Source organism: Gobius niger, assembly GCF_951799975.1.
Source record: "Gobius niger genome assembly, chromosome: 2".
NCBI lineage: Eukaryota > Metazoa > Chordata > Actinopteri > Gobiiformes > Gobiidae > Gobius > Gobius niger.
In genome coordinates this window covers 32,227,811-32,242,116 of record NC_136853.1, presented here as the reverse complement: position 1 = coordinate 32,242,116, position 14,306 = coordinate 32,227,811, and the positions used below count along the sequence as shown (strand labels likewise).

General features: G+C 38.4%; 2 protein-coding genes and 1 long non-coding RNA gene across 3 annotated transcripts; 2 read left to right on the top strand and 1 right to left on the bottom strand.

Moving 5' to 3' along the window:
• Nucleotides 1–1,682: 1,682 nt before the first annotated feature.
• LOC306959307 lies at nucleotides 1,683–3,402 on the bottom strand. Its single transcript, XR_013792611.1, has 2 exons — nucleotides 3,251–3,402; nucleotides 1,683–2,458 (listed from the first exon to the last, which is right to left on the bottom strand). It is a non-coding gene; the product is annotated as an uncharacterized lncRNA (long non-coding RNA).
• A 310-nt stretch (nucleotides 3,403–3,712) lies between these two features.
• atp6v1e1b (ATPase H+ transporting V1 subunit E1b) lies at nucleotides 3,713–7,693 on the top strand. The gene is made up of 10 exons (XM_079582823.1): nucleotides 3,713–3,828; nucleotides 3,926–4,007; nucleotides 5,665–5,730; nucleotides 5,925–6,034; nucleotides 6,132–6,198; nucleotides 6,280–6,369; nucleotides 6,448–6,516; nucleotides 6,587–6,681; nucleotides 6,767–6,854; nucleotides 7,072–7,693. Exons 2-10 carry the CDS (start codon nucleotides 3,975–3,977, stop codon nucleotides 7,132–7,134), a joined length of 681 nt encoding a protein of 226 aa, XP_079438949.1. The 5' UTR covers nucleotides 3,713–3,828; nucleotides 3,926–3,974; the 3' UTR covers nucleotides 7,135–7,693.
• A 1,349-nt stretch (nucleotides 7,694–9,042) lies between these two features.
• ada2b (adenosine deaminase 2b) lies at nucleotides 9,043–14,069 on the top strand (the record flags this gene model as incomplete). Its single annotated transcript, XM_079582498.1, has 9 exons — nucleotides 9,043–9,345; nucleotides 10,403–10,622; nucleotides 11,179–11,389; nucleotides 11,504–11,631; nucleotides 11,965–12,055; nucleotides 12,125–12,233; nucleotides 12,366–12,523; nucleotides 13,624–13,826; nucleotides 13,982–14,069. The coding sequence occupies exons 1-9, from the start codon at nucleotides 9,045–9,047 to the stop codon at nucleotides 14,067–14,069; spliced, it is 1,509 nt and encodes a 502-aa protein (XP_079438624.1). The 5' UTR covers nucleotides 9,043–9,044.
• Nucleotides 14,070–14,306: the final 237 nt, after the last annotated feature.

The window sequence follows — 14,306 nt, the reverse complement described above, 5'->3', positions numbered from 1 at the left end:
AAACACAAGAACCACACCTGCTCTTTTCTCATTATTGCAGTCTGTCATCAAATCCATAAATTTAAAACCACAGGCCACAGCAGACCCCTTGCATCAGGGGTGCCCAAAGTGCGGCCCGGGGGCCCTCAGACTACTTGTTGAATTTCTCCAGAGATAGTACTTTTTACTCCACTCTTTATTCCACACAATTAAAAACCTCAGAAACTATAATATTTTATTGTGACAAAGCTGACATCATGGTCCCAAGCCTAAACAAAGGTGGGGGGCACAATTTATACCTCTCTCAAATGCATCCGAGTGAATTTTTCACTGACCACTGATCTTTGGCCCTCCACGCCGTACACACTTCAATATGCGGCCCTTGATGATAAAAGTTTGGACACCCCTGCCTTACATGATTATTGGGTAAACAAAGTTGAGCACTATCACTTTAAAGTGACACATTAGACACATTTTTTTTTTTTCAAACATAGTTACCATGATTTTATGATTTTGCTAAAGATTGCACCCAGCTTTCTTAAGTTTGGCCATTTTTGTGATGCAACCATGTTAAGTCAATGGGAAATGAGTGAGTCAAACTGTTTTGGTAATTTACCTTTATCTCTCTTTATGTCTCTTCCTGTCAGTAGCCTAAAAATTCTAATGATAATAACTTTTCTGCCCAACATTTCTTCATTAAAATTGCTGCTTCACTGAAATAAAGTGATAATTCTACAACTGATGAACTTGCAACTGATTATCCATCTAAATAAGTCATATTTTTAAAAGCATTCAAACCTATCATATGCACTTTAAAGGGACTATACAGAGTTTTAAAATGTTAAAATTATGTATTTTCCTCCCCCTACATGTTCCAGCCTTGTCCTAATGTGTAGAATGAGCCCAAAAAGGTGTTACTTTGAGTCCGAAGTGCCGTCATGCACAAGCTTAATATAGAAACTGCAGTTACGCAAGAGACCTGTATTTAAAGGGACTTTCATCTAGTCCCTTTAAATACCACCTTGAATAGAAAGAAAATAGTTTCTTTCATTGTAGTTTTTACAGATCCTGGTTTTGTTGATGGATGAAGACAGTTGCAAACTATTGTGACGGTAAAACATCTACGCAATGTTATTATTTAGTATAATTCGATGTTCATGAGCAGCAAACCAAAAGAGTGAGTGAATGTAAAATGTCCTTGCATGCTACATCTGTTTGTCCAAACAAAGCAGTACTTTGGTTCCTCTTCTTAATTTAATAGCTGCATGCATGTGGGAAAGTCTGGCTAACCACCATGAAGACAGGCTCTATTGTTCTCCATTTACTGGTACTCAGTGAAAATCAAGAAGTGTGAAGTCATGGATGGACAATTAGTCTATTACAGAGAATGTAGCGTTAACCGCAAATCCAGACAACAAGACTATTATATATCTTACCACCAGATTTTGTACTGTCTATTACAATCAATCCACTGTTAATGAGTACAATGGAAGTTTTCATTTTATTATTGTAAGTGTTTTCTTTTGCAACACCCTAATCATATCGTTTTATTTTGACATCTACTGGATTGTCTATATTATATTATTTCATTTTAGCGTAAAGGTTTGAGATGTTATTTCTTCAACCTGAAACATTGAAATGCCAGAAAGAAGAGGCAAAGTAGCTTCTATTGTTTAACACACACGGGCTCAGTGAACATATAATTGATTTGAAATAGATTTTATTGGGTATTTAGTGTGAGCCTATTTTCTACAATAGACCACAGCTCCATAGGCCAATACGCCTAAAACAGTGACAAGGGCAGCACCTTCGCAGAGCAGCACAGACAGTTCAGTGGAAGTCTGACTTTTGACTGGTTTATGGTCTGTCTCTGATGAGGCCTGGACTGAATGTTTCTGTGCAGCAGCTGTGTTCACTTGGGGAACATTCACTGGTCCGAGGATGGATGGAGGTTGAAGGCCCAGTGTGGACGGGAGCTCCTCGGTGTCTGTGGAGAGGACAGGTGTGGAGGTGTTGGATGGAGGGTCCAGCTTTAGAATAGGTAAAGGAGGCAGTGCCATCGGGGGGACCACTTGCATAAACTCTGTTGGCTCTGTTTCAGTGTGTGGCTCTTCTGATGACACTAAAAGCTCCTGCGCTTGTGGAGCTTCAATATCTTCATCTTTCACACTAATGAACTCACTCATTTCAGTGTCTGTCCCAAACCCCTTTACCTCAACCTGCTCCAGAGGCTCTGGGTCAGAGCTGGAGGAGTCGTTCTCATCCACAGCCTGAGTGGCACTGCCATTGCTGCCCAGACTGTGAATGTCCCCCAGGTCTGCATTGCTAATGGTCGACCAGGAAGAGGCCAGTAGGCTCTCGCTTTGCCATGGTTCGGTCCTGTCTGTATTGGTTAGGGGCAGAGGAGTTAAAGAGGGGCCCTCTTCACCATCACCTGTCCCCCCGCTGGGCTCCACTGGCCTTCCCTCCAGAATGAATTCTGTAAAAGATTGATCACAAATCAATCATTTGTATCTCTACAGGTCAACGGATAATAAATAGTATTAAAGGAATAATCATTCAGATAAACAGGATGTACATTCAGTTGTAAGTAGAACCGCATAATATCCAACTAACAGCATAGTAGTAAAATAAAGGTTTTCTAACCAAGTATTAATGTAAAACATGTTTATTTTTTTATTTGATGTCTGTGCTTGAGTGACATCAGGAAGTTTTAAGCCTGGAAAAAGCTGTTCCTTATTATAGCACTGGCCTGCATACTATCTTTAGTAACTATGCACATTCCCATCTGTTTAAAGGAGTGGAACGTTGCATGTGACATAGGGAAGAGGAGTGAGAGATTTTTGTTATGAAAATTCTTGTAAGTAACTTGTATGTAAAAAACTTAATTCAAAGCATTGATTTGATCAGTCACACCAGGCACATAGTTGTGCCTTTGTCCCCTCTGACTTCTTATTGTGATCCTTTGCTTTATCGATTAAGAAATCCAAACTTCATTAGCAATTTGACTAACAAAACGTTCTTGTGTCTAACTGTGTATGAAGGAGAAAATACTACATTTTACACATTGTTATTTGAAGGTCAAACTGAATGTCAAATTGGGAAGGGTTAACTTGTGGAAAAACAGCACTTTGTTGTCCTTTATTTGTTTCTTTGTTTTTACAACTCACCAAAGCAGGACCATTATTTAAAAAGGCATTTCTTACTGACCACCCTTAGCAGGCAGTGGGCACTGTGAAAGAAAACAACATAAAACAAGGATCATTCATACCTGAGTCTTCAAGGTAGAGAGAACATTGATGTTTGGTTAAATGTGGGGGGAAAATGCCAAGGAGAATGAAGGAGAACACAATTTATAGATATGCTGGTCAAAATAATCCAAAATGAACAAGTCTCCCTCTGCGCACTCTCTCTCTCTCTCTCTCTCTCTCTCTCTCTCTCTCTCTCTCTCTCTCTCTCTCTCTCTCTCGCTTTCTCTCACCTCGTCGAGTTGTTTTTTATGCAGCTCTAGTTCCACCTAGTGTCTGTGCACAACAACAAAATTCTAAAGGAAACCAATAAACATGCATAACGTTAACTCCTCTTTAACATATAGGTTAAAACATGACGTTTGCTTTAAAGGTGCATCATGTAGATCTTTAACGCAGGTTTCTATAAGAGTGGGTTTTTCACTCTCCATGGAGCGGACGTGTGCGTAGCCGTGCGTAACTGTCTCGCTGTGACACATGATTGGGTGCATGACCGGAAGTAAACATCACGTGATATCTTGAATCAGCTGATCCTCAGTCGACATCTTTACGAGTCACGACTGCAGCGATTAATTCATTCACATCCACGGGTGATTTAAAGGTACATATTTATACATTTACTTCTATTGCTTTTGCTCAAATCAAAGGTATTTGCCACAGCTTCGCATAACCACATCCCTTGTTTCTCCTTGTCGTAGTTTTCCCTTTTCGTCCTCAGGCCCAGAAGGGTATTTGACAGCTGCAACCATGGCGCTCAGCGATGCCGACGTCCAGAAGCAGGTACAAAGCCATTTAATCTTCAAGACGACGTTGTTCAGTTTTATTTGTACACGATTTGACACATTTTGTATATAGAGACAGAAAACATGCATTTGATGTCTCGTTCGAGTTATAAAAAGGAAGTGACATTGACATAGCAACATGCTAACGACAAAATTGTCCATAACTCGTATAACTGAATACTGAATAAGCCATTAGAAAACATACCTTTGCGCTATGCCTGTTACAGAAAAAAAAATCTGTATTATTACAGTATTATTAATGGAAAATGCTTTCTGCAGTGTTACATCTCCAGCCTGATCACATGATAATACATGTTCTGGCCAAAAGAGGAACTGTTAGGAATAATACATAACTAAACTAGTGTGATTTGGATGTATTTATGAACTTAAATCCTCTCACTGGCTATGTATTCATGACTGTGTATAAGATTGTGTAACAACTTCACTCTAAGGTATTTGTGTATTTATTTATTTGACGGGGACAATGCACATTAATGAACATCTACATTGAAACAACAAAACAGACGCTAACATGCTGGATTATAGCATTATAGGATTATATTTACATCTGTAGTCCCTTTTAGGCAGATAAAAGAAGAACAGAAAATACAACAATGTGACAGAAGTTCGTAAAGTACAAGAAAAAAGGAGTCACTTAATGGTCACAGGACTGGTTTGCTTTAAAGCACACTTTGAGTTGACTTTTAAATTGTGTTTAAATGGAGAGACTTTGGTAACTCCCTGGCCTCCACAGACATTTTGTCCAAAGGCTCACACCACCTCTAGAGGAGGCCTGTGTCCTGGCACTACTGTGAGTCTTTGGTTTAAAGAGGTCCGGCGTGGGAAAACAAAACATGCATATTTAAAATGTTTTATTCCCTAGACGCAATAGATGATGTTTTGGTAAAATATTACTACAACCTTTCTAAGTATTTATTATAGAGCGATTCTATTTATTTGAGTTTGTTTTACACCAGTTAATGACAAACTTGTAATACAATATTCAATATTTAAAATTATTCCCAATTTATTTCAATGATAGCTTTGTTGAACGATGTACAGATCCACCAGCTCTATCCATCACCGCCCCCTCCTCAGACTGCCCTCACTTTTTAATAATCAATATTATTATAAAAATATTAACAATAGGAGAATAAGAAAAGTTACAACTTCAATTCATCATTGTTTGAACATTAAGAAACAGCTAGTGACACTGACATTTTAAATAATTATACAAAGACATTTTGAAATAATGTGAAGATGTGATTTATCCAAGTTCTGTTGGTAAATAATTCCACAAATGGAGCTTTTTCCAAACTCGATAAAACAGAAAGTTCAAATTCTAATATGTGACTAGGTCATTGAATGTACAACATTTTGGCCCAAATGTTATAAATTGATGAGTTTTTAAACATTCCACAGGTAAAATGTCACTGTATTAGAAATATCTTTCACATGTTTTTTAAATCTTAATGTGGAATCAATGGGCAAACTTAGGACACAATTTCTAGTTCTTCTCCTCTTAGGCCAAATTGTTTCATGTCCAGAGACTGTTTCGTGAACATCCTATGTAGAACCTCCTCAATAGGCTTTGTCATATTTTTTCTTCTTGTGTTCTTTTAAATCAACGTTATTTTTGTAATTTTTTCCACCAGATCAAGCACATGATGGCTTTTATTGAACAAGAGGCCAATGAGAAAGCAGAAGAGATTGATGCCAAGGTAAAATCAAAAAAGATTTAAAATAAAGACAAAATAAATGGCTTCTCCCCTTTTGTGTTTATTAAATTGAACACGTCATTCCATATATTCCTGTTACCATATCTTTTAATTTAATGTAGAAAAAAAGCTTTTCGTAACAGTAAAAAAACAATAGATTTTATTTTTTAATTATCAGTATTTTGTATTTTTTATAGGCTGAAGAAGAGTTCAACATTGAGAAAGGGCGACTGGTTCAAACTCAGCGGTTGAAGATAATGGAGTACTATGAGAAGAAGGAGAAGCAGATTGAGCAGCAGAAGAAAATGTGAGTCATGTGGAAACAAGGAAAAGGAAACAACGCTGAGGGAAAAACTGACTGTCGTAGTTTCATCAACCTCAAACAAACATACTTTATTTTGCAGACAAATGTCTAACCTCATGAACCAGGCAAGACTGAAGGTACTGAAGGCCCGGGACGACATGATTTCAGTAAGGACTAAGCACGGTTCAACAAAAGACCCAGTTGTATTATTCTACAAAACGCTAATGCTGTTTTTACATGTGTTTTAGGAAATGTTGAATGAAGCTCGTCAGAGGCTTTCAAACGTCGCAAAGGATTCATCCAGGTATCCCGCGCTGTTGGACGGCTTGATTCTACAGGTTGGTTCAATTTTATGAAAAGGTTTTGTCTTTTTTTTTTTATTATATCTTTACTTATACAACCCTTTTCATCATTAGGGGTTGTATCAACTTTTGGAAACAAAAGTCACAATTCGCTGCCGTAAGCAAGACGTGCAAGCCGTACAGGTATGCATGTGTTTTGTGAATTTCATGAATTTGAAAATGGTTCAGCAATTTAACGTCCCTCCTATTTTAGGCATCAATCCAGAAGAATATTCCTATTTATAAAGCTGCAGTAAAAACTAATCTGGAAGTGCGCATCGATCAGGATAATTACCTCTCCCCAGATATGTAAGCGGAAGTCCTTTGCATTTATTCAACCAATATGTGACTATTTTGAACAGTTCATATTTTATTTGTTGTTTCTTTATTGCAGCTCTGGAGGCATTGAGCTTTATAACGGGGACGGGAAGATCAAAGTGGCCAATACACTGGAGAGCAGACTGGATCTCATGGCTCAGCAGGTATAGTCAGGACTGCTAAATGTAATGTCCAAAAAGATGCTTGAAAGTTTGCCTAAAACTAGTAACAAGATGCAAATCTGCGAGCGGCAGTAATGAGGAGTTGTCAGGGGGGGAAAAACGCCGTATTGTGTTTTTTGGGGGATGGACGTATCAGTCTAATATTTTTGTATTCAATAATATATATTATATTTGTGTATTTACAAAACCTGTTTTGCAGATGATGCCTGGAATTCGAGTGGCGCTCTTCGGTGCCAATCCAAATCGCAAGTTTATGGATTGAGAGCATCTGCTTTATTGTACGAGACCTTTTTTATTTTGTCATATCCATTTTTTTTTTGTCTGTGAAATGATTATGAGCTCTACGGTGCATTGTGTTGTGTGATGTATTACTGTATTGTGTGTGAATTATGGGACATGGCTGCTATTAACAGATGCACCATGGTTTGTGCGCAGTTGTAAAAACTGGTTTACGTTTCTGCTCCTCTTCGAGGGTCTCTGTTTACACTCTTCAGTCAGGGACGAGTTAACAATTGGCATGCAGTTGTGCAGTTGCTCTCTAATTGAATTTTAGTCTTTGTGACAAACAGACTTTCCAGACACACCCTGCATAAGGAAAAAGTATCCGGACCCTAGAAACCAAACGATAAAAGATAGTACACATCCTAAATACGTTGATATCATTCCAGAGAGAACACTGTATGTATATGAGGATATGAAGCTTCCAGATTAAATTATATATATGTGTGTGGTTGTGTTTTGTTTTTTGACAGTGTCTCTTAAAACGTCACGTGGAAAAGTACACAATAATGAATTACAGAATAAACGATCTTGTTCCTGCAGCTGTGTCCTTATTGTCCTTATTGTTTAGAGTCTCAGCCCAGCCATTCATGCCCCATTCATTAGTTTATCACATGGTCAGACAAAAATGCCCCAATTACGCTGTTACTCAATAACATTTCGCTGACCGGCTCTGGTGAAATCATTGTAGAAGCAGCAGGATACGAGATAGGAGGTCGGACACTGCAATTCGTGTATACTTGTGAGTATTTCCCGTATTTCCCATCTTTTCTGTGTTGAATTTAAGGAGTTATGTGCCCTGTTCCTGTGGTATGAATAGACTTGGTAACTCAATTTTACTGCCATCGCAAACATCTCAAAGAAACCTTACAGAGCCTTCATGAAGCTGTCACTGTCGGGTTTACCACTGAGACAGTTTGTTAGTGCTCTGGTGAAAGTACCACTGTATATGATAAATGTTAGTTTGATTTTATTGAATGTATAATTTTCTATTTAAGGCTGTGCTTTTACTCAACACGTTTTTAAGGTAGTAGTTATTTAGATTTGTTTCGGTGTCTATTCTTTTTACATTTGTCTTATTAATGCTAGAATTGTAACTATTTTTAATGTAGTAGTTTTCTTTAGTATAGGTCTATTATTATTACTAAATACTTCTGTCTATTGCTGCAAATAGTCCATAGTCTGTTTCTAAATTATTATTATACATATATTAATTTTTTAAAGAGGGGGTATTATGCTTTTTTCAGTCACATAGCACCAGTCTATATCACACTACAATGATGACCAAACCTTCTGTTGGTCTGTAAATGCAGTAAATTAAAATAATTGCCTTGTATAAAATTGCTCTCTCAAAATGGCTGTAGTGAATGTCTTGAAATAGGCCTCTGTCTCTTTAAGAACCTCTGACCCTTTCCGACACGCCCCCTCCACACGCTGTCTGTGGCATCAGTGGGGAGGCGGTTCTGCTGAGGAGCAGTGGTTGGTTACTCGGCTGGTGATGAAAGCTCGGAGGCGTCTCCAGGAGGTGGGGGCGTTCCTAGGAGGACTCAGGCAAACCTATCCCTAAAATGGCTGCCATCAGAGTTTTTTACAGATTACTCAAAAATACGTGAATGTGCCAAGGCAACACTTCAGGCATGTTTTTAATGAGGGAGTGACATAATAACATGATGTAAAGCTTGAAAAAGTCCATTTTGCATAATACCCCCCCATTAATAAAATCATTAGGCTCTACTTTTCATCCTTTAATCAGCTGCAAGTAGAAAAAGTTTTGTCCTAGTGAGAGAGCATTATAATTTGCCTTTTTGTTTTTTGTTTTTGTTTTCATTCCTAGAGTCTTTAGGTGACCAGAGACCATGAGCAGTGCTGCACTTTCCTGATCTTCACCTGGACATGTCGTGGTGGCTGAGGTGGGCTGTGGTCTCCTGTGTCTCCCTGCTATGGCTAGTGAGAGTCACTTCTGGGATGCCGGACCCTGCCAAGAGGGACCAGCTTCTGCGTGATGAGGCCTCCCAGCAGACAGGGGGCAGGGTGACTCTGACAGTGGCCGAGCAAAAACTGGACTCACATCTGCGCAAGCTGAAGCTGCAGGAGATGTCAGCTGCGCAGTTTCCACCCGCTTTGCACTTTTTCAAAGCAAAGCCTCTTATTGAAAAAAGCCCTGTTTATAAACTATTACAGAAGATGCCCAAAGGTGATGTATGGAGGTCATGTAGCCTTTGACAAATTATTCATGTCATCTTTGTGTACTGTGACTTGAGGCCAGTGTTGGGGCCGGGTAACGTATTACAAAAGTAACGAGTTACAAAAATATATTACCTTTTTTCAGTAACTAAGGAATATAATACATTACTTAAAGGCACACTGCGTAACATTTTGGACTATACTGTTGCCATCTGTACAAAACATGCTCCTACTGACCAGCTCAACACAGAAATGCTATTACTGCCATGGGTAATCAAAGAATGGATTTGGATGAGAACCTTTTCAAATCTCAAAGAAGTCTGACTTTAGTCACATCTCCATGGAGACGAGCTGGAGACGTACCCACTCCTGGTAAAGTTAGTCATATTTTAGGAGAGGTGAACCGCTCACAGCAAAAGCACATGTTTGTACATTTTTATGAGGTGATGAAAATATCTGTCTCAAAATAAATGCTTGTATTTCAATTTTATTTATTGTGTAAAATCCTACGCAGTGTGGCTTTAACCAAAATACAGGAATGTATTAGTCATTACAATTCAAGTGACTTGAGTTACAAGTGCATTTAAATGTATATACGAAAAAATGCCAGACTAATAAATAATAAAAAATGCAACATAACAAATCAAGTTGGACACTGGTGAATAAGATCTGAAGTCTGTAATTAATGTCATCAAAACAAAATGCGAGAGAATGGGGGAAAGAGGAGGAAAAGGAAATCTCTGGCTGCACTTTTGCTCGGTGGCATTATTACTATTTTCAGTTTATATTTTGCCATAAGTAACTCAAAGTAGTGTAACTCAGCTACATTTTTGAAACAGGAATAAACATATTACATTTTTAAAGCTATAATCACTAATATTTTAAAGTAACTTGCCCAACACTGCCTGAGACACACATTTAAAATGGGACAGAAAGATAAACATTCGATTACTTATTTGTGTCAGGAACAGCCAGAATAGATACCCTACCTAAAAACAGAAAAATCAAATCCGTTTGGGGAATGAATAATTCTGAGCCTAATTGTGCCTTGTCTTGTGTTTGAACAGGTGCCGCCCTTCACATCCACAGCACATCAATGGTCAGTGTGGAGTGGCTGGTGAAAAATGTCACCTACAGACCTCACTGTTACATCTGCTTCACATGGGACAACTCTGTTCGCTTCCTTTTCTCCAATCGACAGCCTTTCCCCAGATGGGATTGTTTCTACTGGCAGCTGCTGGAGACTCTCAGAGCCAGATTAGGAGACCCCACAGGATTTGATTACAGGTGGCAATATTCTCTATAAGCAGAATGAATAGAGAGTCGGGATTATACTTGATGTGCTTTTTAGCGTGTAATTCCCTACTCCCAAACAGTTAATGTAGGGACTGGTTACGATCAATGTAACCTGTTGATAATGATAATGCCATGTATTTTAACCTCTTAACCCCCACCTGAACTGAGCACATTTTATGCAATTTGGCTTTACTCAAGAGCGACAAAAACGAGACATAGCTGAGGATGAAAACACAGCAAACAAATCATCAAAAAAGCGACAAAAATACAACAAAAAAGTAAAGAGCAACAAAAAGGCACAAACATATGTCAAAACTACGACAAAAAGCAACAAGAAAGGATAATAAAAGCAACAAGAACGGACAAAAACACAACAAGAACAAAGATAGGATACGTTTTGTAGGACTTAGCTTTCAAATGCGGCGTTACATTGTTGCTCTCCAGTCGAGAAGCTTTTAGAATTGGGCCAAACTGAAGAAAATGTTCTCGGTTCAGGCTAAGAGGTTGATCGCATAAGTCAAGGCTTATTTTTTTATTTTGTTTCCAGCTTAATGCAGCATCTCACACTGTTCACTGAATCTCCTGAAAGTGAATACCCAACTCAGGACATAGTGTGGGAGAAATTTGAGAAAGCCTTCATTGTTGCTGCGGGGCTGATTTCCCATGCTCCCGTGCTAAAGGACTATATCTATAAAGGCTTACAGGAGCTTTACCATGACAACATTATGTACCTGGAGCTGCGCAGCGGCCTCTCAAGGGTGTGGGTTTTTAACGATCTTTTTAATGTACATATTGTGGGTTGTAATTGCAGTACAATATTTGCTCAATTTAAATTTAACTTCATCAACATTTAACTAAATTTTTGATTGCAGACATATGAACTGGATGGCACCATTCATGACAGAGTGTTGACGCTAAAGACTTTTCATGAAGTGACACAAAAGTTTGTGCAAGATTACCCGGATTTTCTCGGAGCTCGAATAATAATTTCCACCCACAGGTATCAGGGTACTATTGTTGACTGCAGTGACTATCGGTCAAAGTATTTGTGTTATTGAATTGAACATTCTGCAAAGGAAAAGCAAATTAAGTTAATATAATTTAATATGTTTGATTCAATTACCTCTTTCATGAGACAGAAAATGGTTACAGCGAATTATAACCATTCGCTGATTTTGTGGTGTTCAGTCAAACAAATACCACAAGAATTATCACGGGGAAAAGTTAGGTCATTTTATGAACCTATATCTCGTTTGTTACATTTTGTCACATGATGTATATACACTTCTAAATACTACAATGACATAATTTACCAGGGTCTTTGTGTTCCCAGGGCTTTGGGAGTATCTGAGGTCAAAGCTGCGGTCAAAGAAGCTATTCAACTGCAGAAGGACTTTCCAGATGTGGTAGCCGGCTTTGACATAGTGAGATTCTGTGCATTTTATGTTCCAAACATGTGTTCACATTTTTATTGACATATTGTTTCTGTAAAGGTGGGTAGAGAGGACGATGGAAAGACGCTGTGGTTTTTTAGAGAGGCTCTTTCTCTGCCTGCTCAACTCGGTGCCACGCTGCCTTTTTTCTTCCACGCCGGAGAGACGGGTGCGCAGCAAATCAGCTATTTTTTGATCGAAGTGTGATTTATTATTGTAGTTTCCAATCTGGTGCAGAAAACACTGGTGGTACTCAGGAGTCAGTGTAGTTTCATCATAGTGTTGCATGTTTTATACACAGATGACGAAGGATCAGATGTTGACCAAAACATCCTGGATGCTCTTTTGTTCAACACATCACGTATTGGTCATGGCTATGCTTTAGCTCATCACCCTCTGGCCAAAGAACTGTCCCGTAAAGGAAACATAGCTGTTGAATTATGTCCCATTTCCAACCAGGTGAGGCATATCCTTTATTATTGGGCTTATGTTCAGTTAGAAATGTTGCCATTGTATTAGAGTTATGCAATATTATACCATGGTCTGGGTGAATACTCGATTCTGATTGGCTGGAAGGTGTCCATTAAAAAGTGATAATGTTTTTTTGTTTGTTTTTTATTTTAAAACAGCCAGAGATGATGGCACGAGGCCTTTCAACATAAATTGACTAACACATTACTGTAACAAACAGAACCAGACAAACTCACGGTAAAAAAATCAACAAAAGGAGGTCAATATATATGACAAACAAAACAAACAAAACAAAACAGAGATTAAAAAAGTGATAATATACACCTGGCCTGGCAGACGGCATCTCGTCATAGAGGGGGGCGTGGCCTCGCCGAGGGGGAAAATAGAATCTTTTGGGAAACACATTTTTTCACTCTTTTTAGCCATTTTCTGGTGGAATATGAACGTATTTATCACACATAAGTAAAGTCAAGTGTAAATCGGGTCTATATGGATATCACAGCAGATTGTTCTGTAGAAGTGAAAAAGCGGCAGTTGTAGCTAGCGCTAGCTAACCGTTAGCATTAGCCCAATGCTAACATGATGCTACATGTTGCGCAGTCTCAGTTTTTTTAATGTATTTATGGGCTGTTGAACCACTTTGCTCCTCCCCATGTCTTTGTATTTTTATTTAGTAGAAAACTATATTCATAATTCAGTATTTGTTAAAGTAGTTTCTGAATAATTAGAGAAAGTTTAGATTTTTTCAAAATAGTTTTCCCCCTTAACTGTTTCCATAGTAACGATAAACAACTCAGCTGGGACTACTTTCAGGTAAAACTGATCAAAAAGTTATATAACTCAACAGAACTCAACAAAAAATATGCAAACAGGCCCCAATGAACAGTTTGGCAGGACCATGGTATAAGCGGGATATTGCACTCCGAGGTGTCCATTATCAGAATAACTGGTCCTTTGCGTCAGACGGTTCATGCCTCCGTGTCATCCAGTTATTTCTGATAATGGACACTTCGTTATGCATTTTCCCTTACTTAAATTACACGTATAAAATATCAGGTTTTGGTTCTTTATTCTTTACATTCCTGTAGGTGCTGAAGCTGGTGTCAGACCTTAGAAACCATCCTGCAGTTGTCTTGATGTCTGAGGGCCATCCACTGGTCATCAGCTCAGATGACCCATCACTGTTTGGGACCTCAGGCCTTTCATATGACTTCTACCAAGCATTTGTCGGCATAGGCGGGCTCAAAGCAAACCTGGGAACTTTAAAAGAACTGGCCTCCAACTCAATTAGGTAATGTATTGCCAAGTCATCATTTTCTTTATCAGTGCAATCTACTTTCACCAGACAAACGACCAATGAGCTCAAGAAGTGTTTAAAAGAAGAGACTGTTTAACTTAATTCCATTTGTCTTCACTCACTAAAGTTTATGTTTTTCCACCTCACAGGTACAGCTCACTGCCTGCTAATCTGAAAAACAAACTCTATGGGATGTGGCTGAAAAAATGGGACTTGTTTGTTGCAAAAAACAGTTAACGTTTTGAACATTGTATGCATGTGAAACTAAATCCCGTTTTTTTAATTTTTATTTATTAAATTTGATTTGTCACTCCCATGTGCTTCCCATTTAACTGTGTCTCCAACAAACATCTGACTAAATAGGGGCAGGTCTGTCCTTGTGTTTGTCTTTGTGTAGGCTGTACTCAATTTGTTTCAAGTTTTATTTTCAAACTAGAGTTACAAACAAAAACAAGTCAAAAACAAAACAGAGAT